Below are 27,397 nucleotides of genomic sequence, written 5' to 3' on the forward strand. Positions count from 1 at the left end.
CTCCCTACAGTTCTCCCTTGGCTCAGCCCTCTGGCCAAAACACATGAAGTTCAGTCCCCTTTTTGGTGGAACAAAAAGGTCCAACTTGTGTTGGGAAATTTTGTGAACTTTCAAGAAAGCCTTCACTCCCATCCCCTTGGGCTGTTCCTCAGCCTGTCCTTTGGGGTCAGTCTTCAGCCCCACCCTCGGTTCAGTATTGTTTCCATTGTGTGTGTATGCCGCTTCCTCTTTCTCACAGGCTGGTAGGGAAACGCAGGCCCACTCTCAACTCTAGGTTTCCAGGGGCCCTGTATTAAGCAGCTAGCTCTGCTTCTTCTGACATCCTGCTGTTTCCCCAGGCCATGCTAAGCCCCCTGTGCTTAGCATGCCCTCCCTTTGGTTCTCAGGTCTTTGGCTTCTACCTTCTCTGCTGAACTAACTGCTCTTCCACCTCTCAGGCCAACCTGCTTTCTGTGGGCTTCTCTCCACAGGAAACTCCTGTCTCCTTTTTAATAAACAAACATATATAATCTCCCTCTCCACCTAAACCAAAAATGGAACCAGGTTGCTGGCACTTCATATTAAAAAGGTCATAGAACAGTTTTTAAATTAAGGGCTGGGGGGAAGCTGACAGGTGCAGGGGAGCATATGGTTCAGACATCCCTCAGGGGAGGATCTATTAATAGAGAATATCTATGTCCTAGTGAGGACGAGAGGATGGAAAATGATAAAATACAGTCAGGGTCTGATCAGAAACAGTCAAATAAAAAAGAATCCCAATAATTACATCATGTAATGGTAGACAGCTAAAAGGAGACAAGTTCTAAAAGTGCTTATATACCAATGCTAGAAGTCTAAATAATAAAATAGGTGAACTAGAGTGCCTCATATTAAATGAGGATATTGATATAATAGGCATCACAGAAACTTGGTGGAATGAGGATAATCACTGGGCTACAGTAATACCAGTGTACAAAATATATCGGAAGGACAGAACAGGTCGGGCTGGTGGGGGAGTGGCACTCACTATATGTGAAAGAAAGCACAGAATCAAATGAAGTAAAAATCGTAAATGAATCAAACTGTACCACAGAATCTCTATGGATAGAAATTCCATGCTCTCATAATAAGAATATAGCAGTAGGGATATATTACCGACCACCTGACCAGGATGGTGATAGTGACTGAAATGCTCAGGGAGATTAGAGAGGCTATTAAAATAAAAAACTCAGTAATAATCATGGGGGATTTCAATTATCCCCATATTGTCTGGGTACAGGTCACCTCAGGATGGGATGCAGAGATAAAGTTTCTTGACACCTTAAATGACTGCTTCTTGGAGCAGCTGGTCCTGGTACCCACCAGAGGAGAGGCAATTCTTGATTTAGTCTTAAGTGGAGCACAGGATCTGGTCCAAGAGGTGAATATAGCTGAACTGCTTGGTAATAGTGACCATAATATAATTAAATTTAATATCCCTGTGGCAGGAAAAACACCACAGCGGCCCAACACTGTAGCATTTAATTTCAGCAAGGGGAACTACACAAAAATGAGGAGGTTAGTTATACAGAAAATAAAGGGTACAGTGCCAAAAGCGAAATCTCTGCAAGCCACATGGAAACTTTTTAAAGACACCATAATAAAGGTTCAACTTAAATGTATACCCCAAATTAAAAAGCATAGTAAGAGAACCAAAAAAAGAACCACCATGGCTGAACAAAATAAAAGAAGCAGTGAAAGACCAAAAAGGCATCCTTTAAAAAGTGGAAGTTAAATCCCAGTGAGGAAAACAGAAAGGAGCATAAACACTGGTAAACGAAGTGTAAAAATACAATTAGGAAGGCCAAAAAAGAATTTGAGGAACCGTTAGCCAAAGACTCAAAAAGTAATAGCAAAAAAATTTTTAAGTACATCAGAAGCAGGAAGCCTGCTAAACAGCCAGTGGGGCCACTGGACAATTGAGGTGCTAAAGGAGCACTCAAGGATGATAAGGCTATTGCAGAGAAACTAAATGAATTCTCTGCATCAGCCTTCACAGTTGAGGATGTGAGGGAGATTCCCAAACCTGAGTTTTTAGGTGACAAATCTGAGGAACTGTCCCAGATTGAGGTATCATTAGAGGAGGTTTTGGAACAAATTGGATAAATTAAACAGCAATAAGTCACCAGGACCAGATGGTATTCACCCAAGAGTTCTGAAAGAACTCAAATGAGAAACTGCAGAACTACTAACTATAGTCTGTAACCTATCATTTAAATCAGCTTCTGTTCCAGATGATTGGAGGATAGGTAATGTGACATCAATTTTTAAAAAGGGCTCCAGAGGTGATCCCAGCAATTACAGGCCCGTAAGCCTGACTTCAGTAGTGGGCAAACTGGTTGAAACTATAATAAAGAACAATATTCTCAGATGTATAGATGAACATAGTTTGTTGAGGAAAAGTCAACATGGTTTTAATAAAGGGAAATCATGCCTCACCAACCTACTAGAATTCTTTGAGGGGATCAACAAGCATGTGGACCCAGTGGATATAGCATACTTAGATTTTCAGAAAGCTTTTGACAAGGTCTCTCACCAAAGCTCTTATGCAAAGTAAGCTGCCACAGGATAAGAGGGAAGGTGCTCTAATGGATTGGTAACTGGTTAAAAGATAGGAAACAAGTGTAGATATAAATGGTCAGTTTTCAGAATGGAGAGAGGTAAATAGAGGTGTCTCCCAGAGGTCTGTTCTGGGACCAGTCCTATTCAACATATTCATGAATGATCTGGAAAAAGGGGTAAACAGTGAGCTGGCAAAATTTGCAGATAATACAAAATTACTAAAGATTCACAGATATTAAGGTCAGACGGGACCATTATGATCTAGTCTGATCTCCTGCACAATGCAGGCCACAGAATCTCACCCACCCACTCCTGCGAAAAACCTCCCACCTATGTCTGAGCTATTGAAGTCCTCAAATTGTGTTTTAAAGACTTCAATGAGCAGAGAATCCTCCAGCAAGTGACCCGTGCCCTATGCTACAGAGGAAGGCGAAAAACCTCCAGGGCCTCTTCCAATCTGCCCTGGAGGAAAATTCCTTCCCAACCCCAAATATGGCAATCAGCTAAACCCTGAGCATATGGGTAAGATTCACCAGCCAGATACCCAAGAAAGAATTCTCTGTAGTAACTCAGATCCCACCCCATCTAACAGATAGTTAAGACCCAGGCAGACTACAAAGAACTACAAAATGATCTCTCAAAACTGGGTGATTGGGCAACAAAATGGCAAATGAAATTTAATGTTGATAAATGCAAAATAATGCACATGGGAAAGCATAATCCCAACTATACATATAAAATGGTGTCTAAATGAGCTGCTACCACTCAAGAAAGATCTTGGAGTCATTGTGGATAGTTCTCTGAAAACAGCCACTCAATGTGCAGTGGCAGTCAAAAAGCAAACAATGCTGGGAATAATTAAGAAAGGGATAGATAACAGGACAGAAAATATCAGATTGCCTCTGTGTAAATCCATGGTACGCCCATATCTTGAACACTGTGTGCAGATGTGGCCACCCCATCTCAAAAAAGATATACTGGAATTTGAAAAGGTTAAGAAAAGGGCAACAAAAATGATTAGGGGTATGGAACAGCTTCCATATGAGGAGAGATTAATAAGATTGGGACTTTTCAGCTTGGAAAAGAGATGGCTAAGGGGAGATATGATTGAGGTGTATAAAATCTGACTGGTGTACAGAAAGTAGATAAGGAAGTGTTGTTTACTAACACAAGAACTAGGGGTCACCAAATGAAATTAATAGGCAGCAGATTTAAAACAAATAAAAGGAAGTATTTCTTCACACAATGCACAGTCAACCTGTAGAACTCCTTGCCAAAGGATGTTGTGAAGGCCAAGACCATAACAGGGTTCAAAAAAGAACTAGATACATTCATGGAGGATAGGTTCATCAATGGCTATTAGCCAGGATGGGCAGGAATGGTGTCCCTAGCCAGTTTGCCAGAAGCTGGGAATGCGCGACAGAGGACGGATCACTTGATGAGTACCTGTTCTGTTCATTCCCTTTGGGGTACCTGGCACTGTCCATTGTCCGAAGACAGGATACTGGGCTAGATGGACATTTGGTCCGACCCAGTAGGGCCATTTTTATGTTCTTATATTGAGTTGCTTCAACTTCCTTAGAAGGCCCAGATATGTTATGATCCTTACTTAACTCTACCCCCCACCAGGCCAGGAGGAAAAAAACCAAACAAACAGTCACAGGTACACTAATGGGCTCTTAACCCCTTGTCTTACAGGTGACAGGATTAAGCCCCATCATGGCCACTTATGTCCTTGTTACAGTGTCATGCTCCTTTCAACATATAACACATATAAATATGATACAGGGGAGCATCTTCATGGAACAATGCAGAGGTGAGAAGGAGCGCAGCGGATTTCTATATCCATCTCTAACCACAGTTCTCTTGGTGGATTTTCTTCAAAAACTCAATAAAAAAGAAACTGTAACCTACTTTCTTCACAGATTTGATGTTCCAACTCCTGAGAGATTAAGTAGGGCAAGTAAAGGGGAAGGTGCAGATCAAATTCAATTGCATTCAATTCCCAAACAAATGGAACCAGTTGTGTGAAATCTAGCTGTCCTGTAGCACTCATTCTGAACAAATCCTCAACACAAGTTTTCAAAGAAAAGTCAACAGTCTGAGAAAATAGCTAGTGGAAAAGTAGCCTCCTTGGTATTACACAGACATGTGGTATTAAGACAAAGAAAAGCTGTTATTATACATATCCAAAATTCAAAAACATTGGTTATTACATCACTAATGTAGTGCTTTCTATTTTTATATTTCTATTTTATTTTTCTATTCTATATTTTATTTTATTTCTATTTCAAAGTACCATAAAAACAATCATAATAAAAAACCACAGGCCATTATTATTAGAGCCTGCATGAAAATGCCACACAACTATTGATAGCTGAGGACAATAAGATTAAAAAGACCATTACACAATCCTAGTAAATCATTGACAGATAATAGTTCCCTATCAGTTAAAATGCATGTTGAGAGACAGAACCACCCTTTAAAGGGAGAGGAAGCCATTATACTCTACTTCCTGTTTTTAAGGATTTAAATCAAGCTGGCAATTAGCAGCCATATATAGCAAAACAACCTCACTAAACCTATAATTATATGAATTTATCAATGAATTGATCACCACCATCAGCCAGATTTCTTCCAAGACTTGTTTCCCCCCCGCCCACTGTTATTTACCTTCTTTTAACATGGTAAATTTAATAGCCTTCATTTTACCCTGCTGTGAGCCTTCCTGGCCCAAACTCTCCCCAGTGACCAATGTCATGTCAGCCCTGCTCTGGGGCTTGTGGGAGAAATGTGGGGTCCAGCCCATCTGGGCCTCTGCATATCACTCTCAGTCCAATGGGCTGGTGGAGAGATTTTAATGGGACCCTGAGGATGATGCTGAGGACTTTTATGAATTAGCATCTGCAGGACTGGGACAAGTACCTGCCCCACCTGTGGTACGGGGAAGTGCCCCAGGAATCCACAGGGTTCTTCCCTTTTGAGTTGCTGTGTGGGAGGAGAGTGAGGAGACCCCTGGACCTGGTAAGGGACAGTCGGGAGAATGGGGAAGACCCCCTGGTGGATCTCTCACCTGAGATGGGAGCCAATCCTCCCATCAGGTGTCCCCCATTCAGAGTCACTGGGAAAACAGCCCAGAACCTGGAGAGAGAAAGAGAGAGAGACAGAGAGAGATCAAGGACATGCTGGCTTTAGAGGTGATCCAGCCGTTCAACAGCCCATGGGCCTCACCCATGGGGCCGGTCCCCAAGAAAGACGGGTCGATCTGGTTCTGTGGGGACTATCGGAAGCTTAAAGCCATCACCGTGTCTGATGTCAACCCCAAGTCTAGGCTTGGTGAGATTCTAGACAAGCTGAGTTGGGGATGGAGAACTTGACCCTGGCGTACATTAAGGACATCTGTGTCTTTAGCCAGACCTGGGAAGAACACGTGTCCTAGGTGAAGAGGGTGCTGGCCTGCCTCAAGGAGGCAGGACTGATGGTAAAAGCTGGAAGGTGTAAGGTGGGGAGCGGCTGCCCAAGCCCAGAGCTGGCCACGGTCAAGATGGGGGCTCTTAACCAAGAGCCCAAATTGCAGCCCTCCAGACTGGAGCGCTGGGAGAAGACCCGATCCCAGTTTGAACCCCAGGGGTTTTGGGGTAGAAAAAGGGCACGGGGCACATAAACCTTCCCAAATGCGGCCTGCGAGTGCCATTGAGCACACATGACCTTAGGAAGGGTGTGAAACAGGAAGGGAGTAAAACTGGAAGGGCCTGGTGTAACTCCCACCTTTATACATGTTTCCCATTGATGTTATTTCCTTGAGGCCAACGCAGCGTATAAAAGCCCTGTGTGACAACACCAGAAAGGAAAATAAAGCATATGTCACTGCTATACATTTACAGGATGTTTGTTAAAACAGAAGAAAACAAGTGAAATATTTGCTGTGCCATTGTATCTCCTGAGTGAGCAATAACCACTGTAGTGGAGCCAGCCAGGAAGTCATGTATCAGCTGACGCTGACAAAGCTGTTCAGCAGACTGGGTGTACTTTCTCAAAACACACAGTACTGAAAGAACTATAGAGGCTTTTCTCGGTTTCCATAAAAACTGTGGATATCCTAGTTAAGGGGGGGGGAGGACAAGTGGCCATGGGAAAGCAAGTGAGAACACCTGCTTCCTTCTTTATGTAGGGGTGCGGGGTAGGGAGGTGAATAGACAGATCTGTGTGCTTTCTAACCCTTCTAGCTGCAAACAATAAGTATCTAGCTTCCATCTCCCAAACTGTAATTTCAACATCTCCAGGCAAATGAAAATTGGTATAGATAAGAGCTGTGAAGTGGTACCTGGAGGGGTTCCTTTGAAAACTGAAGGACAAGTAAGAGATTAAAAGAATGCTGAGCTATTAATGCTGTAAGTTTGAGGTGTGATACAAATGGATGGGTGAATTCGCAGAGCCTGATGAGAGTCCTGGAAGGTGCTCAGAAATATACTGCTGTGTATGACAACATATAGATAGATGACAGAAAAAAAGACACACCGTTAGTGATGTCTACATGAACACATTTGGTGTCACATCGTCACGTGACACAAAAAGTGGCAGAGAAAAACAAGAAAATATTAGGCCTGGGTAGAAGGTTCCAGCAGAATCTAAGATACCTTCTCCTTGGCTGTGTCCCCTAAATTAGTTGTGCCTGAGTGTGCAGATTCATAACCAAAACAATGAATTCATAGACTTAAAGACCAGCAGGGACCATCATAGAATCATAGAATATCAGGGTTGGAAGGGACCCCAGAAGGTCATCTAGTCCAACCCCCTGCTCGAAGCAGGACCAATTCCCAGTTAGATCATCCCAGCCAGGGCTTTGTCAAGCCTGACCTTAAAAACCTCTAAGGAAGGAGATTCTACCACCTCCCTAGGTAACGCATTCCAGTGTTTCACCACCCTCTTAGTGAAAAAGTTTTTCCTAATATCCAATCTAAACCTCCCCCACTGCAACTTGAGACCATTACTCCTCGTTCTGTCATCTGCTACCATTGAGAACAGTCTAGAGCCATCCTCTTTGGAACCCCCTTTCAGGTAGTTGAAAGCAGCTATCAAATCCCCCCTCATTCTTCTCTTCTGCAGGCTAAACAATCCCAGCTCCCTCAGCCTCTCCTCATAACTCATGTGTTCCAGTCCCCTAATCATTTTTGTTGCCCTTTGCTGGACTCTCTCCAATTTATCCACATCCTTCTTGAAGTGTGGGGCCCAAAACTGGACACAGTACTCCAGATGAGGCCTCACCAATGTCGAATAGAGGGGAACGATCACGTCCCTCGATCTGCTCGCTATGCCCCTACTTATACATCCCAAAATGCCATTGGCCTTCTTGGCAACAAGGGCACACTGCTGACTCATATCCAGCTTCTCGTCCACTGTCACCCCTAGGCCCTTTTCCGCAGAACTGCTGCCTAGCCATTCGGTCCCTAGTCTGTAGCTGTGCATTGGGTTCTTCCGTCCTAAGTGCAGGACCCTGCACTTATCCTTATTGAACCTCATCAGATTTCTTTTGGCCCAATCCTCCAATTGGTCTAGGTTCTTCTGTATCCTATCCCTCCCCTCCAGCATATCTACCACTCCTCCCAGTTTAGTATCATCATGATCATCTAGTCTCACCTCCTGCACAGAACCTCACACACCCACTCCTGCAATAGTTCTATAACCTCTAGCTGAGCTACTGAAGTCCTCAAGTCTTGATTTAAAGACTTGAAATTACAGAGAATCCACCATTTACTCTAATTCAAACTGTGCCCCCTGCTGAAGAGGAAGGTGACCCTTCCCCCCCCCCAAGTCTCTGCCAATCTGAAGTGGGGGACAATTCCTTCCTGACCCCAAATATGGCACTCAGTTAGATCCTGAGCATGTGGGCAAGACGCACCAGTCTGAAAGCTGAAAAAGAATTATCTGTAGTAACTCCGAGCCCTTCCCATCTAGCGTCCTATCTCCAGTCATTTGAGAAATCTGAAAGTAGCAGTCGCTGACAGGACATATGCCATTGTAGGCAATCATACTAACCCCTCCATAAACTTATTAGACTCAGTTTTAAAACAAATTAGGTTTTTTGCCTCCACTACTCCCCTTGGAAGGCTGTTCTCAAGCTTCACTCAGAACTTCAGTTTGGTTCAACAGATGTAGGTTTGGGCCGACTTTTAGATGTTTCTCTGCTAAAAACACTCTGCACCATTACTACCGCATATCAGTATGGTGTAGTAACACTGTGCTTTCCTCTGTTATTTTAACATTTTATTCCTTTTTAATAGGAGTCTTGTCCCATTGCAGAACTCCATTTTAGACTAAGCTGCAATAACGGCAGAATGCACACTGCTCAGCAACAAAGCAAAGGACCCTGGGATGCCCTCCAAGAATACATATGCTTAATGCACAACAAGCCCCCACCATGCATATCCAATAAAGTAAACTGAAAGAGGGCACAGCTCTCCTATAGCACGCTATTAGTGTGGATTGTGTACTGTTAGTTAAATGTGTCAACTCACTGCAGATTAACCCCCAACCCCCCATTAGAAAATCCCTTAAATTCTCAAGTGCCTAAGGCACATTTTTAAACCAGATTTAGCTGCTTTTGAAAATTGTACTCACAAACTAAAAGCCTGGGCGTATTAAATGTAGTCCTGCATGTTTATCTTTCTTGGTTTATTTTCCCCTAAAATGTCCCACCATGTTGCAGCTGTAATGGTGGGAAGGCTACTATAAGCCAGGCTTCCACATACTCTGGTATTTTCACCACAACATTGTATAATCCTCCACTAAGCACAGAAATTACAGTGAGGATGGTAAAATGACAGCAATAAAAATAATGGTGACCAAATGATTTAATAATTTGATGACTACATGCCTAATTCTTGCTTCTCAAGTTGCAAGATGGGAATTTCCGCTTTAACAATCAAATCAAAATAAAAACTGCTCCAAGGGATCCCCATAACAGAATTTCACTTTGAAGTATAAGGCTGTTCTTGAATGTTAATGTAGACATACGGATTATGTAGGAAAACTAGATCAGGAAAAGGTACAAGCAGTAACAAGTGGAATACCCTAATTCCCATTTCTGCCAAAACAGATTTGCTTGGCTACTTTCCAGGAGCACCACATAAAACACTTGCCACACCACTCCTTCAGCATTTCCTAGGAAGTAATCTGAGAACCAGTTCAAAGGATACTACTGGAGCTTAAATAAGAAGGACCAGCTGAAGTGGAAGTGTGACAACCTGCATGCTTTTCCACAAATAACCTTGGTTTCCTGAAACAGCATCTTTCATGTAAATAATTTAATTGACAATAAACAAACATGGGACAACAGCAGGTTTGTGTAAGTCACAGTTAATTCTATTTTTAAGATGAAACACAATTGAAGTTACTATATGCAGGGAAGAAAAGTACCCTTAAAGAAAAGTTCCAGAGTAACAGCCGTGTTAGTCTGTATTTGCAAAAAGAAAAGGAGTACTTGTGGCACCTTAGAGTCTAACCAATTTATTTGAGCTGTAGCTCACGAAAGCTTATGCTCAAATAAATTGGTTAGTCTCTAAGGTGCCACAAGTACGCCTTAAAGAAAAGTTCTATTAAATTTAATGGGAATGGATTTTCTTTGTCTATAATTTTTAAACAACCCAAGAGAATTCTACAATGGGGACATAATTTTCTTGGATATCATTCTCATTTATACCTGTATGTTTTGGCACCATTCGTTTTACATGTCTGTTTTATTTCTATAAACCCCTTGGTTTTATAACATTTTATGTAACATTTTATGAGACAAAATGGTAAAAGGGTGACACCAGACACCCAGTACTCCAGCTAGTCAGGGTGTGTTTCTTAGACTCCACCTCTAAGTCTTACAGCAGCTTTACATGTTTAATTTATTTATTTTTCAAAGCCACATTAATTCACCTTTAATTAAAATCACACCCCTAATGATCATCCAAGATTTTTTCCAACATGTTTTGGTACATTTCACAATCTAAGTCTATCTCCTCTTTAAGGAGGACACCAAAAATAAATAATACAAACAGCAGTAGCAAGGTGACAGTGAACAAGATAAACTTCTGAGGTAATCAAATTATTCACATTTCCATTTTTTGTTGATCATGGCAGGCTTCGTACAGCAGTATCTTAGCTTATGCTCTTGAACAAAGGTGACATTCTATTTTACGTAGTGCTGAGTACTTGCATCTTCTCATTCAAGGCCACAAGAAAACATAGAAAGATGCACAGAAGATAAATTTGATGGAAAATGCAGCAAACCAGGCAGCTAGAAGAAGAAGAGGTTATATAAGTTTCTTCCAGATAAGCTGCATAGAGCTGGGTAGGAAATGAGGTTTCCCATGTTGGAAACGTCTTCAAGATTTCAAAATGTTTTCCCATCCTGAATCAGAACAAATAGTCAAAATCTTGAAAATTTTCACAAACCAACAATCTGAAAAAAAATCACTTCAGGTCAATCAAAACTTAATTTCATTTTTGATCTCTTTTTTTTTTTTTGGTTTGTTTTACAATTATTAGCTTGTCTTTTTAAACAATTTGAAAAATAGAACTTTAAATTTTCAAAAGCTCAAAACAGGATATTTCAACAATTTCAAAAGCTTTTTTTCTTTATTTTCCTCAAAATGAGAAATTTATCAAACCCAACCAACAGCTTATATTTTGAGGAATCAGCATTTTCTGATAAAAAAATATTTCATTAAAAATTCCTGATCAGGTCTAGAACTGAGATTGAGGAAGGCCCTCTGCCCTGTATTTTTAGGGAACCTTATTTTCTGCCTATTGACCCATGACCAATATGCCATAAGAGGCATCTAAGAATTTAAATGTTTGGTTTAAAGCAACAATTCTGTAAATAATTGAGCAAAAGATCATACACTGTTACAAAAGTGTAGGATCTTATATCATTGTGGGATGGTGTCCCTTAAAAATAAGCTTTGCCCTGTACTTTTCATACCTATACTCTTTATTTCCTTGAAATATAGGTAGTCATCTTAGTAGACCCATGGCACATTCTAAAAGCACAGTGTTTAAGCTGATTGAGGGGCAAATATAGCTCAGCTGCAGTAAGTGTAAATGTATGCTATCACACTCACCCACTCTAAGCACTTGTGCAAGAATTTGTTAAGTTAGGAAAAACACTTCATGAGGTTTGCAAAGATGAACTGAAAGCTTGACTAGAGCTGACACGAAGCTTCAGTAGAAATTGGTCCTGCAAACATTCAATTTAGGTTTCACAGACAGAATTTGTCACCCCACTGCAAGTCACTTCCAAGGAAATGACTGCCCAGATAAGAATGATTAAGCGAGATTTTTTTGATGAGAAGAAAACATTAATGAGGTTCCACTTTAAACTGATGTTTACACCACACTTTGCTAACTTGTCTCCTTCACTTAGCAAATAAATCCAGACAGCAGTTACATAACAGCTTTCGTGCAATCCTGCTGCACTAAAAATCAATTACAACTTTTCTCTCAAGTCAGCATTCAGGGGACCAGTTCCTAAAGGTTATTTAATAGTGAATGTGAAAGATTGATTTTGAGTTAAACTCTGGCCTACAGTATGAAAAGGTACTTTAATTTCTTCAGCCACAGCTCTATCTGGCCGTATTGTGATCCTCAATAACACTGTAAAGCCATTACCTTTAGAAATTTCTACATTGTACTTGGATAAAAACATAATAGCTTTCCGGAGTGGGCTATGTTAATTCATTAGGAATTCATGGGTGAATCTCTCAAAATATTTTCCAACAAATAGTCAATCAGATAAAAATACGAATCTAGATTCAGCAGTGTTCAATTTCCACAAATATTCTAGCAAATATGCTGCCTAACTGAAATACTCAAGGAAACAGTGAATTTTACCAAGGGTCAGAAGTAGGTCCATTGTCTCTAGATAAAACATTGGGAATAAACTAATTGCTTTCAGGAGAAATGGTGTATTTTAAACACAAAAAATAATGAAATGATTAACTAGTGTAACTGGAAAAAAAAAAAAACAACAACAACTTTAAAAGCTCTCTTAATGCCTGGAAGCAACTCTAGTAAGATAAACTGCTCCATTTTTTATGGTTCAGATTTTACCCTTAACTTTGAATTTGTGGTGAAATTCACCCCAGCTCAGAGAACAGGCATAAATTCCTACAACTCCCTTAAAGGTTTAAGTGGGGAATAAGTGCTTATGTAAGATTCCTATCCTGGGGTGAATTTCATCCTTGATAAATAAATCAGCACATGCAAAGGAATACATCGGCACATGAGAAATCAGCACATTTACAGGAAAGAGTCAGATCATTAAGATTTTCCACTTTTAATGCTGGAGATGTCAAGAAATCATGTGGAAACCAGTACACCACTCTTCATAAGATGACTGGTATGTCAGGCTCACACAGAGAAGGTCAGAACTAAGGCCTGGTCCACATTAGAAAATTAAGTCTATTTAACTACATTGGTCATGGGTGTGAAAAATCCACCTAAGCAGCGTTGTTAAGATGACCTAAGTCCCTGTGTAGACACCACTAGACGGACAGAAGAACTCTTCTACCAGCCTAGCTACTATCTCTTGAGGAGGTGGATTATCTACGCCAATGGAAAACCCTCTCCCATCGGATTAGGCAGTGTCTACACTGAAGCACTACAGTAGCACAGCTGCACCTCTGTAGCATTTTAAATGGAGACAAGCCCTAAATCTAAAAGCAATATCCCAATAGGTAGTCAGGTAAAATGGGCTGCACAGGTTAATAAGCCAGAAAGCAGAAAATAAGTGGGGAGGAGAGTCCAAATAAAATTTTCTTTTTAGATCCACCTGCAGATCAGATCTCTGTTGAATGAGTGCAAAACATACCACAGATATCGATAGCATGAACAAGAGGAGAGACATTTGTCAATAGTCTAGGGCTAGGACTTAAAGTAAGACAGCAATAGAATTTTATTAAGAAAAACAATCTAAATAAATTATTGTGGAAAGCAATACAGAACAATATGAATAATAGAGTCTGTATCACCTTAACATTGCATTGTGAGTCAGCCTAAAAGCCTGAAAAGCCCCATGTGTTAAGGAATTCTAATAAATTTCACAGAGAAGATGCTTAGACAATAAGGAAAATATCAGCCCAAGAGCAGCAACATCTTTTCTTAAGCTTCCTATGAGCAATAAAAACTCTTTTCCCAAAATTAAAAATCAAAGACAAAAATCTGCTTTCAGTTAAATCCATATTACCACAGATGGCCCACTTAGTTTCCCTGGGATTGGCACACAGAATTCAACCCACGCTATATGACCATTCTCTGTATTAAGCACAAAACCATTGACATCGGGCCTAATCTGAAGCACAGAGAAGATTTTCCCTTGACCTCAACGGGTTTCAGATCAGGCCAGTAGAAATGCAGCAGTAGTTAACAGGACTGCAAAATTACCTAACTGGATTTAACTGAGTGAAAACTTTCTGGTTTTCTAGTACACTTTTTGACCACAAAATTATGTCTTTTCAATTTCTGATGTACAGCCCCATTTGTTTATCTGGATTTTCTGATTAGATAAAAAAAAAATATATCATCACAGCTTTGTGGGAACCAAGATAATCCACATTGCACATCTCATTCAAATACTATTCTACCATTCCTACTAACAGCTAAAAAAACCCATTCTCATTGAGCCCGATTTTCAATCTGGCCTCCACTTTTGAAGTGTAACGTTGTGCTCACTAGTCAATAAGCTCACAGTTTTACACTAATAATGAACTAGTAGGAAATTCACCAGGTCTGCCACAGTATGGGAACCATGTATTGCCTGGGGAGGCGTGCAAAATTATGCCTGCAAAAATATTGGTGTAGATAGAAAAATCAGTCCCTATCTACAACAAAAAAGGACTTTCATAACTCACTGTCTCAGCAATGGGAGCAGGTCTGCCTTTTTCATTTCCAAGAGAAATTGTGAAGGGAGAGAATTAGTGGTGTGGCATAGAGCTGATTAGCAAAACCAAGCCCTCCTGAGACAATAAGATGAAGAGCTCATTAACAATTACTCTTTTTAAAGAAGATTTGAGCAAACTGGGTAAAACTCACAAGGACTCTGCCAGTTAGAGTCTGGGCAGATATCATCACTCCTGCCCAGTCTTTCACAGAAGTCATCCAGCCCACTTCTGCTGCGACAGTCTCCTCTTTCTCATCTGTAGGTTTACAGGTCCCATCAGCCTGGGTTTCCCCACCAGCATTAATCTTCTGGGCCTCCTGTAAAGTAAAAAGAAGATTTAGAATGTTTATCATGGCAACAGTCACACTTCAAAAGCCTGTTCCTAGAACAGAACTAGTACAGCATGCTCTCTGTCCACTACCTTGTTAGATGGTCGTGATTCTGTCCCTCTCTAGTGGCAGCCCTATAAAAAGCCTAACTACTAGTTACTACCTCATAGAGCTTCTCCTTTACTTCAAGTCTTAAAGGCATTTTTGACACCAAAGAATCAGAGTTCCATCCCTAGTACTGTGTGCAGAGTAACTGGCAACTATGACTTTTGTAATTATGCAGCCATCTTATTCATTTATTTATTATAAACATACACATGCAGAGCATACACTGAGGTTTTTAATTTATATAGATGTTTAATAAATGTGAGCATAATTTATGTAAAATTTTCATTTGCAATCTCTCAAATTAGTTTTCTAAGTAAGTCTACAATGGGGAGTCCAATGTAATAAGACAATCATTATCGCAAGAGAAGGAAACAAATTACGCAGTTGAGAATCTTCAGTGAGCCGCTGTGCTGTCAGTGAGCCATTGTTTCAGTGGAGTTATTTGATACGTCAGAGGAACTCCTCTATCTGTAAATTGCTGGCCATTATAGAGCCAAGAGATAGACATTAAAAAGGAGTCTCCGCAGCACTAAGTAAGCTGACCGATGAGTCACATTCATTGGAATCCATATCCATCATGGGCAAATGCTGCAGCAAGGATGCTGTATTCTTACAACTGGCTTCTACATGCTAGTCATGGAGTCCACAGAGGAATCAAGGAAGAGAAAGACAAAACCAGCCTGGATTACACTGCATTATTTTAAAAAATATATATGATATACAACAGATCATAATAGGTCATGAGTGTGTCTTGGGTGACGACAGACCAACATAATACTAATGACTACCTGATAATTCAACGAACTGTGCTGCACAAGCTATGCTTAGGAGAGACAGCATAACTCAATTCTGCAAACTGTTAAGCACTCTCAACTCCCACTGATATCAAAGAGGGTTGAAGGCACTCAGCACCTACCAGGAGGGCTCAGTACCTTTCAAGATCAAGCCTATAGGACACACTAGCCTAGCAAGCAATGCTTGAAATCAACTGCTATCAGTTCCTTTTGGAATATCCCAACATATCGATCATATGTGACATTGATGAGGGTGTTATGAGTAGGAAACCACACCTGAACAGATATACAATTGTAAGATAACCGCAAGACCTTGATCATGTAGTAAGGTATAAAACCAAAGGCACTTCCTGGAGACTGAACATTATTGCACTTATACAACAATCATACCGAATTTGTGAACAAAAAGTATTAGAGAAATTCTAACAATGTAGTGTGGAGCTGATCAATTGTTCTCTCAGACTCTCACAGCTCTGGATCTCAGTTAGCCAAGGAGATTGCTCCCTTAGTTTTGCCCATGCCCTAAGTAGTGCTATGGGATGTCTCTTGTAACTGGACAAATAATTATAGTGTTATTAACTAAAGATCAATCAATTGTGGTTAAAACAGTACTCATTGCTTTCTTGCTATTTTTGTAAACATCTGTAGGAAAGATAAAAAAAAGTCACCTTCCTTTCCTTTGAGTACTTGGACCTCATTCACTCATCAATATGGATATGATGAATCAGACATTGCAATCAGCACTGAAAAAAAATTACTGAATTCCAAATGCATAAAACAACCCACAGAAATGAGCTCATTGTTTCAAGCAATAAATTACTATTGAGGCACAAGACATTCCCTGAGGATTAAAGGCTGACTAGGTGGAACAGATGACCCAAGATATCACCAAGATAGGTCAGTCAATCCTCAGGAAATGCCCTGTGCCAAGGTTAACGTTTGTATTATAAAACAGGAAAAGAAAGAAAAATGTCTGTAGATGTTTTTCTGAATGGGTGATGTAGTTTCTATTGGTACACACAGGGCACTGGTACAGAAATAATATGCTGTGCATTAGCCAACCCAGAAGGCTTTTCCTTTCGTCTGCAAGACAGAGTAGTGTCCTACCATAAAAATGGTTAAACACATTATTGTTATGTGGGGATCTCTGTGATTTTTAATTTTAACTTCATACATCTCATATCTGATTTTCAGAGGTAGAAGCCACTCAACTCCAGCTGAATCAATGTAAACTGTGAGGTTCTTAGCAAATCTCAGAATCAGGGTCCCAGGTGCTTCACGTTGAATACTCAAAATATTTTGGAAAGCGTGGGCCTAAGTCACTTGCCCAAGGTCATACAATGAGCCTGTAGCAAAACTGGGAACAAAAATACCCAGGTCTCCTGTGCTTTAGCTAGGAAAAAGTTCCTCTTACTTGAGCTTATGGTCTGTTTAAGGACTAGGTGTGACATATGGAGCCCTAAAGTGTAGCTCACTATTTACTTCCTTCCCTTTAAGAGGAGAAAGATAAGCAAAGGCAAGGTTTTATTGACAATATGCTGAAACAATATGCAATCTCACTTCCGCTAAATACAAGTACAAATATTATGGTTGTGTGCATTTAGTCTGTGATGCATTTATATTAAAAGTAGGTGCAGTCCCGCAGGCTCCTGGCAAACTGCCAGCATAATCACTAGTCTTGCAAAGTCTGGAGATCCCTCAAGAAAATGTGAGAGAAAAATCTACAGTACAATTCCACACAGTGATGTCTTCATGATGGATTTTTGCTGTGTCACCCACGTTATACAATTTCCTCCTGTCCACCAGCTCTTGTTACTGTGCTGGTACGGATTGAAAATATAATCGATTGAAAATATACTGTGCTGGTATGGGTTGTAACAGGTATATAATAAGAATATAATGAGAAACATGCAAATAGGAACACTACTGCCTTGCCAGGTAAGTGAAGAGTCCCAAAGGCCAGTCCCCTGGTCTGGTACAATCTAGAGTCCAGCTTCTACAGACACCATGGCTATTACTGTACTGGGGAATACCGCATGTCTAAAGTCGCTCAGTGGCCTATAATCCAAACTGAAGCCCTAGAAAATTTCAGTCTGAAAGGTCTAAGTTCCAGAAAATTATGAGTGACTAAAATAGAAGCTTAGAAAGGCAACTCTTGCAAAATTTAACTCCAGCTACCACTACAGCTGCATTACACATCCAGATGTGTTCGACATCTCTTATGTAATAGCAACACAGACTCAAATCCATCCCACAGATATTTAGAAAAAATAGTTACAGTACTTGCCAAGAAGGTTATAAGCCTATTTTTCACTAAAATAATTAAAATACATATAAAGTCACACAGCATGAATATACATACCCAGTTAGGAAAACTGCATAATGTTAAGGAATTAATCTCATATAAACTTAAATGTTGTGTGTTCTACAGAGGCAGACAGATAATCTATGTAAACTAGGAATAATATTTTCCCACAAACTAACACACACTGCATGTGCTTCTGTTTAATTGGAAGAATTTACTTTCACCCTTGGAGCACCTTGGAACACCCAGCAGATATCCACAGTGAGGTATGTGAATGGCCTTGTTAATGTATGCTGTACAACATGAGGTCTGATTGAAAGTAATGGCCACCTGGAGAAAAAAAAAAAAAAAGAGGGCATTGCACCGGAGATTTAAGACTTCATTAAACAAATCCTCAGCTCTAGGTAGAGATGGAAATGTCATTTACCTTTGCTGCCTTTAAAAAGAAGCAATGCTATGTTAAAATGTCTCTAACTCTGTACAATATGTCTGCTTAGAAAGGAAAAATGGGAACAGAAGGCAGGTTTTACCTAGAGTTTCTATGACGACCTGCAAGTCTGTTTGTTCACAGTAACTGAACTGTTTATAGTTTTGCACTTGCATATATCACCTTTCATCTGAGGGATACAGAGCATTTTGCAAACATTAATTAATAGGAACAACCTGTCTATGAGGTAGACAAATTGCTCCTGTGCAACCATGCATTTCATTTTACCTACTCAAGTAAGTGCAGTGAGGATGGAATCAAGGACGTCCGATTCCGAATTCCATGTTCTATCCCTATCGTCACAGCGCATAACTTTCAGATACGTCCCACTATTGGGCTGAAATTTCACAGGTTTTGTTCCTGCCCAAAAGAGAAAAGGTTTTGTCCAAAAAAATCCATTCAGATTTTTTGAGTATTGAGAGTGGAAACTATCTACATTTTCCAATTCAAAGATTAAAAAGAAATCTAACCATGCTATTTTTGGTCAGGGTATTTGAAAGATAAATGATTGGTGTTTGAAAGATTAAATTTGACATGGACCAAGTGCTCATTAAGAGCTAGTGCCTTTGCTTGGGTTGAAAAAAAAGAGAACAGCTCTGATTTAATAAAGTTATTCATATTGTGAAGCAGCATACTGAAACAGCAGTTGATATATCTATTAACTCTACAGGTGCAAAGCTGAAGGGCAGCAGCACCACTGGGTCATCATTAGCTAAGGATAGTAGGGGACGTACTGGTATACTGCAGGTGGGGTAAGTAGTATCGGACCTAAGAATAGTAATAGATGCATACTGATATTTAGTTCTCATTTGGCATTTTTCTTTGGTAAACGTCAAAAACTTGATTCCCATTAAATTAATTTCCCCTTCTGTAGAGCATACAGTAAACTACAACCCAATCAATGGCTAGGCAGCTGGCAAGTTGTGATCACCACTACTGATTGGTTAAGCACTGCACACAGCCTATTTTATTTATGTTACCCAGTTTCCCTTATCCCACCCAGCATGCTTGTTGTCTTCTCCACCTGTTCTACCTCGTCTTTCAAACTGTAAGCTCTTTGGGGTAGGGACTGTCATTTATTATATGTTTCTACAGTACCTAGCACAATGAAGCCCAACCTGGTTCCAGCTTTTAGGTGCTACCACTATAGAAGTGCTAAATTAATGACAACATGCTTTACAAAGGAAAGCAAGTACATTTATCTCCACTTTCCAGATGACAAACTGAGACAGAGGTGAAATGGCTAGCCCAACATCATGTGACAAGTCATTGTCAGAACCAGAATGGAACCATGTTCTGTCCGGACTCCCCGTCTAGCACCCTATGCAAGAATGACCGGACAGGTTCTGCCAAATTACTTACAGCAGAAGAAGTTAAACACCTGCAAATGCCAGAATCTAGGAATGGGTGATAGGGGATGGATCACTTGATGTTTACCAGTTATGTTCATTCCCTCTGAAGCACCTGGCATTGGCCACTGTTGGAAGACAGGATACTGGGCTACATGGACATTGGTCTGACCCAGTATGATAGTTCTTATGTTTTGTTTTTTTTTAAAATTCAGAACAACAAAAAACCCACACATGCCTGATGGTCCATCAGGCAAGAAAAGGTAAAACCAAGGAAGTTTGCAAATTTTATTAACCATTATATCTATTCTTCTCTCCATGATAAACAAAATCAAACTGCATTTTAGACACTTGATTTGTAATCACCCCAAAATACAGTACTCTGCAGTCAACAAAAACAGTGAACAACTCATTTTGTTGAAGCAAAAAATCAACTACATCTAATTTTAAAGTTACCTTAAAAAGTCAGCCTCTGGCAAACTGAAGCCCTAGAAAAATTCAGTCTGAAAGGTCTAAGTTCCAGAAAATCATGAGTGACTAAAATAGAAGCTTAGAAAGGAAACTTTTGCAAAATTTAACTCCAGCTACCACTACAGCTATGTTACACATCCAGATGTGTTCAACATTTCTCTTATGTAACAGCAACACAGACTCAGTCTATTTTTATTTTCAACTTACATTCGCTATTCTCTTTTAACATGTTTAACATGCTCATTCAAATCCTTTTGTCAGGTTAGGGCAGGACTGTACTGGAATCCGAAGCAAGTGGCTTGTCTAGTCTCTATTAACAGCCAAGGGAGAACTCTACGTTCTGAAGGGTTTTTCATTATGCATCTGTGTTTCTATTTCATTTAAAAATCTTTCAGAAGAGCAGTCTCTTCATCCCCTGCATTCTGTTAAACTGGGATGATGTATCTGCAGTTCTCTTTACCCCCTTTCATTGCTTACAAGGCAATGACTTATCTTGAAAACACGATCAGATGCTGTCCCAAACAGAATGATGAGCCAGTATCTTGCATTTATTATGTTGTCTCTTCTTACAATGGAGCAGAAGGCTAACATATTGGGTTGGGAGTTTTTGAGCAGTTCCTTTCTGAGGTCCAAGGTTGACTCCATCAACAAATTGACAGGTCCAGTTAAATAGTATTGCTGTGAACAGAGCTCTTAGTTTCAAATGACACAATTGTTTAACGGCTAGTGAATGTACCAACTATGTCAAGACACAAAGTACCTGCCAAAAGTACCGGGAATACCTGCCATGCTACCAAACGTGCCAGGTACATGCAAGATATTCATCAGCATAGCAGATGTTCTCTATCAGATAAATCCAGGTGAAACACCTGTTGTGCTGCTGAATGTGCCAGGTACCAGTACACCCAGGTTAAAAAACAAACAAACCACCTGTTCTGCTGCGGAGTTTATCAGGCACATGGATTTGACTGGAAATGTTAATGGCCAGCATCAGTGCAGAAGATGCAGTGGGGGAAAACAACAGTGAAGGTATTTACAAAACACTTTGAAAAGAGAGTCAACCTTAGCTTAAAGATAAAAGAAAGCAAAGGCTGAAGTAACTAAATGCCTTCTAAGAAGTATTCCTGCTGCCCTACAAACTGGGCTATCCACACACTTCTTTCAATTTGTCCTGTCACTATTGAGTTACATTGACATCAGCTATCATACTGTACCTATGGTTTAGTTAGTTTGAAAGCATTAATTATTGATGCACAGAAAAACATTCCTTCCAGTGAAGAAAGAAACAGGATGACTCATGGAAAACATGGCTGACGAGAGACAAACGCTTTTCCTCTATAAAATATTCACAAGCTATGTAATGTGTTGTTGCAAATTTGATAACTTAAAAAAACCTGAGCCCCAAATAGATTTCAGTCTTAATATTTCAAGAGCAATTCAGCTATACAGCTAGGAGTTAACTACTTTGTTTCCTTCTATATCCAGCTAGAATTCTGATGATCCCTCCGAGTCCTTAATTTAACATTCTCAGCATCAAGCCCATGCCTGTAGCCAAGGGATAGCTTTAGGTAACAATGTCCCTACGTTTACACAGAGTAAGATGTGCAGGGCACAATCCACTCTCTCTGCTCCTACGACTAGCTCCCTCCCTTAGCTTACACATACCCACTTACTGTCGCAGATTTTTGCTTCTCTAATATGTCCCTAAAATCCCCACCATATTATATGTGCCTCCAACCACCCTTTCATGCCATGAGATTTGACTGTGGCAGAAGCAGGCAAACAAATTTAAGAAGTTGACCTGAGAGGCAAGTGAAGATTGGTTAAGAGAAAAAGAGGATCCCAATAACCACCCTATGGCAGAATGGGTCTGTGGGCATTCATGGCCTCTAGGTAAACTGATTATCTGACAATATCAGAGGCATAGGTCTATAGCAGCCAAAGGTCTGAGGAGAACACAGCCTAAGAACACAGCCCAAAAAATCTTAATAGAGGGGTCATTTGTGAATGTTAGAAGATCCTTGTTCCTTCCCACCTTGGTTAAGAAGCAGAGCATGGACATCACAGAGTACAGCATCTGTATCATAACACAAAGGGCCTGGTGTTTTGACCAGCACTGTGTGGAATTCTGTGCTTTTGGCTCGCAGCATTTCAAGTAAATCTTTTCACAGATGAAGTTATTTTTATTATTTATGTTAAGATAGCACCTACAAACCCAGATCAAGGCATGGGGTTCCATTGTGCTAGGTGCTGTATGTCCATATAATAAACATAGTTGTGGTCCAAAGTGCTCACCATATAAACAATTCTGGCTTATGTTAGTTCATGCTCTGAGTTCCTCTGTCAGTTTTGGGTTTAAAAAAAAAACACTGAACAAGTTTAATCCATTTTGAGGGACAAATATAAAATCTTTGAGTTTGATAATGTTTCTAGCATACATGGGCCCAGCTCCAGTCTGAAACCATTATGTTGCCCTGAAACAGATGTAACTGGTTATGAAAGTATGACACAGATTCATTAATGAAGCCCCAGACTTCTGCCTATCACCTCCTTTTTGAGGGCACTTCAACTCCCAAAGGTTGGAATTGAACCCAGATTCTAAAAGATCTGCTCTAGGAATTATTTTGGGGAAGTGCTATGGCCTGTGTTATACAGATGATTATAATGGTCCCTTCTGGCCTTGGAATCTACGATTTTATGCATATGGCCCCACAGACCACAAACTACCAGGGCCAAACCAGACACACCCAATTTATTATGTACCCCTTCAGAGAGCATGGATAATAGAATAATAAGTGACTGTGACATAGCTGACAGAAAGTAAAATTAATACCACCACTATGCTCTACATATTCGCTGGATAGATAGCTTCAATTTCCTATGCTGCATAGCAGACAACATTTGAAATCTAATATAAATAAGGACATCTGAGGAGAAAAAAAATGTGGCTTATTCTTTAAATGCCAGTGAAATATAAAGGAATGGGGAAACTTTTTGGTGGGATGGACTGGGAAAATGGTAAATATCTCACTAAAAATTGGGGGATTTTCTCCCATCAAGTCAGGATGATTGCCTTGGATAGATGTTATCAATCCAGTGACTTTAAAAATACACTAAAAATATTTTTAAAAAGCATTACATGAAAACAAATTAAGAAAAAATGTTTTCTTCCCCATTACCCCACCTTCAAGTGGATTTTATGCTGGTGAAAAGGGCTGGATTGACAGATGTGGAGACTGAAGTCTTATATACCCACAAAACCGTTAAATTGTGGACAGGGCAGCATGAGCTACCCTATCCTACCTGCCTCAACTATGATTTAGAGTTACCACTGCCATGGGTGTAATGTTTATTACCACTGTAGTAAGAGTCCCAAAAGTGTTGGACTGGACTGTTTACTATGGCTTTTCTAGTACTCTGTGACAAACCATGAAAATAGATAGTTCCAGAATGAACTCCTCACAAAATGTCCTGCTTGCTGTGTTGGTGATTTTGGCCATCTGACAGCTCCAGGCAGTAGTTAATTCCTTGGCTTCTCCACTGGACTGGGTAAAAATAGGGGAATTCTGAAGCAACGTAGAATGTTAATTTGCATGTTTATTCTCAGATTTCTTTTGCATCATATTGCCAGTTCATAGCAGAACTGAAGTCTGAATTTGGAGGGATTCCCTTCATTGACCTCCTGTTATCCTTAATAAGATTTAAATAAGGAAAGAAGGCACTAGAATTAAGATAAAACTAAAGAAGGTACATTATTATTTTGAAACTGTTGAAGCGTTCATGGTAATTTAAAGCATACTGTTTAGGTAATTTTAGGATGGGAGAATGCCAGTCACAGTTGATCAGCAATAAAAAACGAGGCACGTGAAGTAAGCTTTCAGGAAAGATTTGAAGATTTGAGGATAAAAGTGAAGGATAGTGATAAAGTGTGACACAGTGTAAGTGATCTGCTGAAAAGGAGGATTAGAGAGACTACACAAAATAGCTAAACCTAGTAAAACAATTATAGGAACAGAAAAGTAAAGTAATGAGCAAAAAGGATTTCCAAGCATTGTAGCAAATGGTGAAAGGAAAAAGCATATTTTTCCTAAGAAAGTTAATGGGGAATTAAAAATTGAGGATAAATAGGGCCTGACCAAGTTAGAGAAATAGTGGAGAGGAGAAAAGAACACTGCAGGATTGTCTAATCTCTCTTCTCCTTGAGACTAACAAAAAACGTCAAGAATGAGAATGTAGGATAGGAAGTGAATATGATGCTTCCAGACACAAATTATGCAATGGCAACTAGGCACCAAAAAAAAAAAAAAAAAGTGCATAACAAAACAGAGAGGGGTTTCTCATTGCTGTCTGGTTCAAACTAACACATTCCCATATATGTCATCCTGCAGCAGGGATCATACAATGACCATATTCTTTTCTGTGATGAGTGTTACTTTGAGTATGTAAGGCTACTGATACGAGAATCTTCCTGAGACATGTGTGCTCATTTTAATTGTTAACATTCTATGAAAACAGCTCTGCAAAACTTGGCTATGCCAGTTCACAGGTTTCTGCATGAACAACATTATTTTCCTTCCATTCACACAGGTTAACTCTGTTGTGTGTGGTTTCCACATAAAATCATCAATTGGCCCAGGTCTGCTTAAAAAGAGAGAAACAATTAATGAACCATTCAACAAACCTAGAGTTAGGTTGTGGTTTGTGGCAAAACCCAGCATAAGCTAGGATTGCATGGGCAGGGTAGGGTGGAGGTTACGAAGACATTTCAAAAAGAAAAGGAGTACTTGTGGCACCTTAGAGACTAACCAATTTATTTGAGCATGAGCTTTCGTGAGCTACAGCTCACTTCATCGGATGCATACCGTGGAAACTGCAGCAGACTTTATATATACACAGAGAATATGAAAAAATACCTCTTCCCACCCCACTGTCCTGCTGGTAATAGCTTATCTAAAGTGATCATCAGGTGGGCCATTTCCAGCACAAATCCAGGTTTTCTCACCCTCCACCCCCCCACACAAATTCACTCTCCTGCTGGTGATAGCCCATCCAAAGTGACAACTCTTTACACAATGTGCATGATAATCAAGTCGGGCTATTTCCTGCACAAATCCAGGTTTTCTCACATCCCCCCCACCCCCATACACCCCCATACACAAACTCACTCTCCTGCTGGTAATAGCTCATCCAAACTGACCACTCTCCAAGTTTAAATCCAAGTTAAACCAGAACATCGGGGGGGGGGGGTAGGAAAAAACAAGAGGAAACAGGCTACCTTGCATAATGACTTAGCCACTCCCAGTCTCTACTTAAGCCTAAATTAATAGAATCCAATTTGCAAATGAATTCCAATTCAGCAGTTTCTCGCTGGAGTCTGGATTTGAAGTTTTTTTGTTTTAAGATAGCGACCTTCATGTCTGTGATTGCGTGACCAGAGAGATTGAAGTGTTCTCCGACTGTTATTTTCTTTGTTAGGCCTCTCCTGTAGTAGGTAACTTCTGGGAACTCTTCTGGCTCTATCAATCTGTTTCTTTACTTCTGCAGGTGGGTACTGTAGTTGTAAGAAAGCTTGACAGAGATCTTGTAGGTGTTTGTCTCTGTCTGAGGGGTTGGAGCAAATGCGGTTGTATCGCAGAGCTTGGCTGTAGACGATGGATCATGTGGTGTGGTCAGGGTGAAAGCTGGAGGCATGCAGGTAGGAATAGCGGTCAGTAGGTTTCCGGTATAGGGTGGTGTTTATGTGACCATTGTTTATTAGCACTGTAGTGTCCAGGAAGTGGATCTCTTGTGTGGACTGGACCAGGCTGAGGTTGGTGGTGGGATGGAAATTGTTGAAATCATGGTGGAATTCCTCAAGGGCTTCTTTTCCATGGGTCCAGATGATGAAGATGTCATCAATATAGCGCAAGTAGAGTAGGGGCTTTAGGGGACGAGAGCTGAGGAAGCGTTGTTCTAAATCAGCCATAAAAATGTTGGCATACTGTGGGGCCATGCGGGTACCCATAGCAGTGCCGCTGATCTGAAGGCTTACCCCTCAGACAGAGACAAACACCTACAAGATCTCTGTCAAGCTTTCTTACAACTACAATACCCACCTGCAGAAGTAAAGAAACAGATTGATAGAGCCAGAAGAGTTCCCAGAAGTTACCTACTACAGGACAGGCCTAACAAAGAAAATAACAGAACGCCACTAGCCGTCACCTTCAGCCCCCAACTAAAACCCCTCCAACGCATTATTAAGGATCTACAACCTATCCTAAAGGATGACCCAACACTCTCACAAGTCTTGGGAGACAGGCCAGTCCTTGCCTACAGACAGCCCCGCAACCTGAAGCAAATACTCACCAACAACCACATACCACACAACAGAACCACTAACCCAGGAACTTATCCTTGCAACAAAGCCCGTTGCCAATTGTGCCCACATATCTATTCAGGGGACACCATCACGGGGCCTAATAACATCAGCCACACTATCAGAGGCTCGTTCACCTGCACATCCACCAATGTGATATATGCCATCATGTGCCAGCAATGCCCCTCTGCCATGTACATTGGTCAAACTGGACAGTCTCTACGTAAAAGAATAAATGGACACGAATCAGATGTCAAGAATTATAACATTCATAAACCAGTCGGAGAACACTTCAATCTCTCTGGTCACGCAATCACAGACATGAAGGTCGCTATCTTAAAACAAAAAAACTTCAAATCCAGACTCCAGCAAGAAACTGCTGAATTGGAATTCATTTGCAAATTGGATACTATTAATTTAGGCTTAAATAGAGACTGGGAGTGGCTAAGTCATTATGCAAGGTAGCCTGTTTCCCCCTTTTTTTTCCAACCCCCACCCCCAGATGTTCTGGTTTAACTTGGATTTAAACTTGGAGAGTGGTCAGTTTGGATGAGCTATTACCAGCAGGAGAGTGAGTTTGTGTATGGGGGTGGGGGGGATGTGAGAAAACCTGGATTTGTGCAGGAAATAGCCTGACTTGATTATCATGCACATTGTGTAAAGAGTTGTCACTTTGGATGGGCTATCACCAGC

The 27,397-nt window shown here is 40.4% G+C and overlaps 1 protein-coding gene across 26 annotated transcripts in view; it reads right to left on the reverse strand.

Moving 5' to 3' along the window:
- KCNMA1 (potassium calcium-activated channel subfamily M alpha 1) overlaps positions 1-27,397 on the reverse strand; it is an 851,468-nt gene that overhangs the window by 604,196 nt on the left and 219,875 nt on the right. For all 26 annotated transcript variants that reach the window (XM_073353218.2, XM_073353215.2, XM_073353216.2 and 23 more), the window contains exon 2: positions 14,659-14,823. In XM_073353218.2, the coding sequence (XP_073209319.1) occupies positions 14,659-14,823 (165 nt within the window). The remainder of the gene's footprint in view (positions 1-14,658; positions 14,824-27,397) is intronic.

This window comes from Lepidochelys kempii, chromosome 7, assembly GCF_965140285.1.
Source record: "Lepidochelys kempii isolate rLepKem1 chromosome 7, rLepKem1.hap1, whole genome shotgun sequence".
NCBI classification, from domain to species: domain Eukaryota; kingdom Metazoa; phylum Chordata; order Testudines; family Cheloniidae; genus Lepidochelys; species Lepidochelys kempii.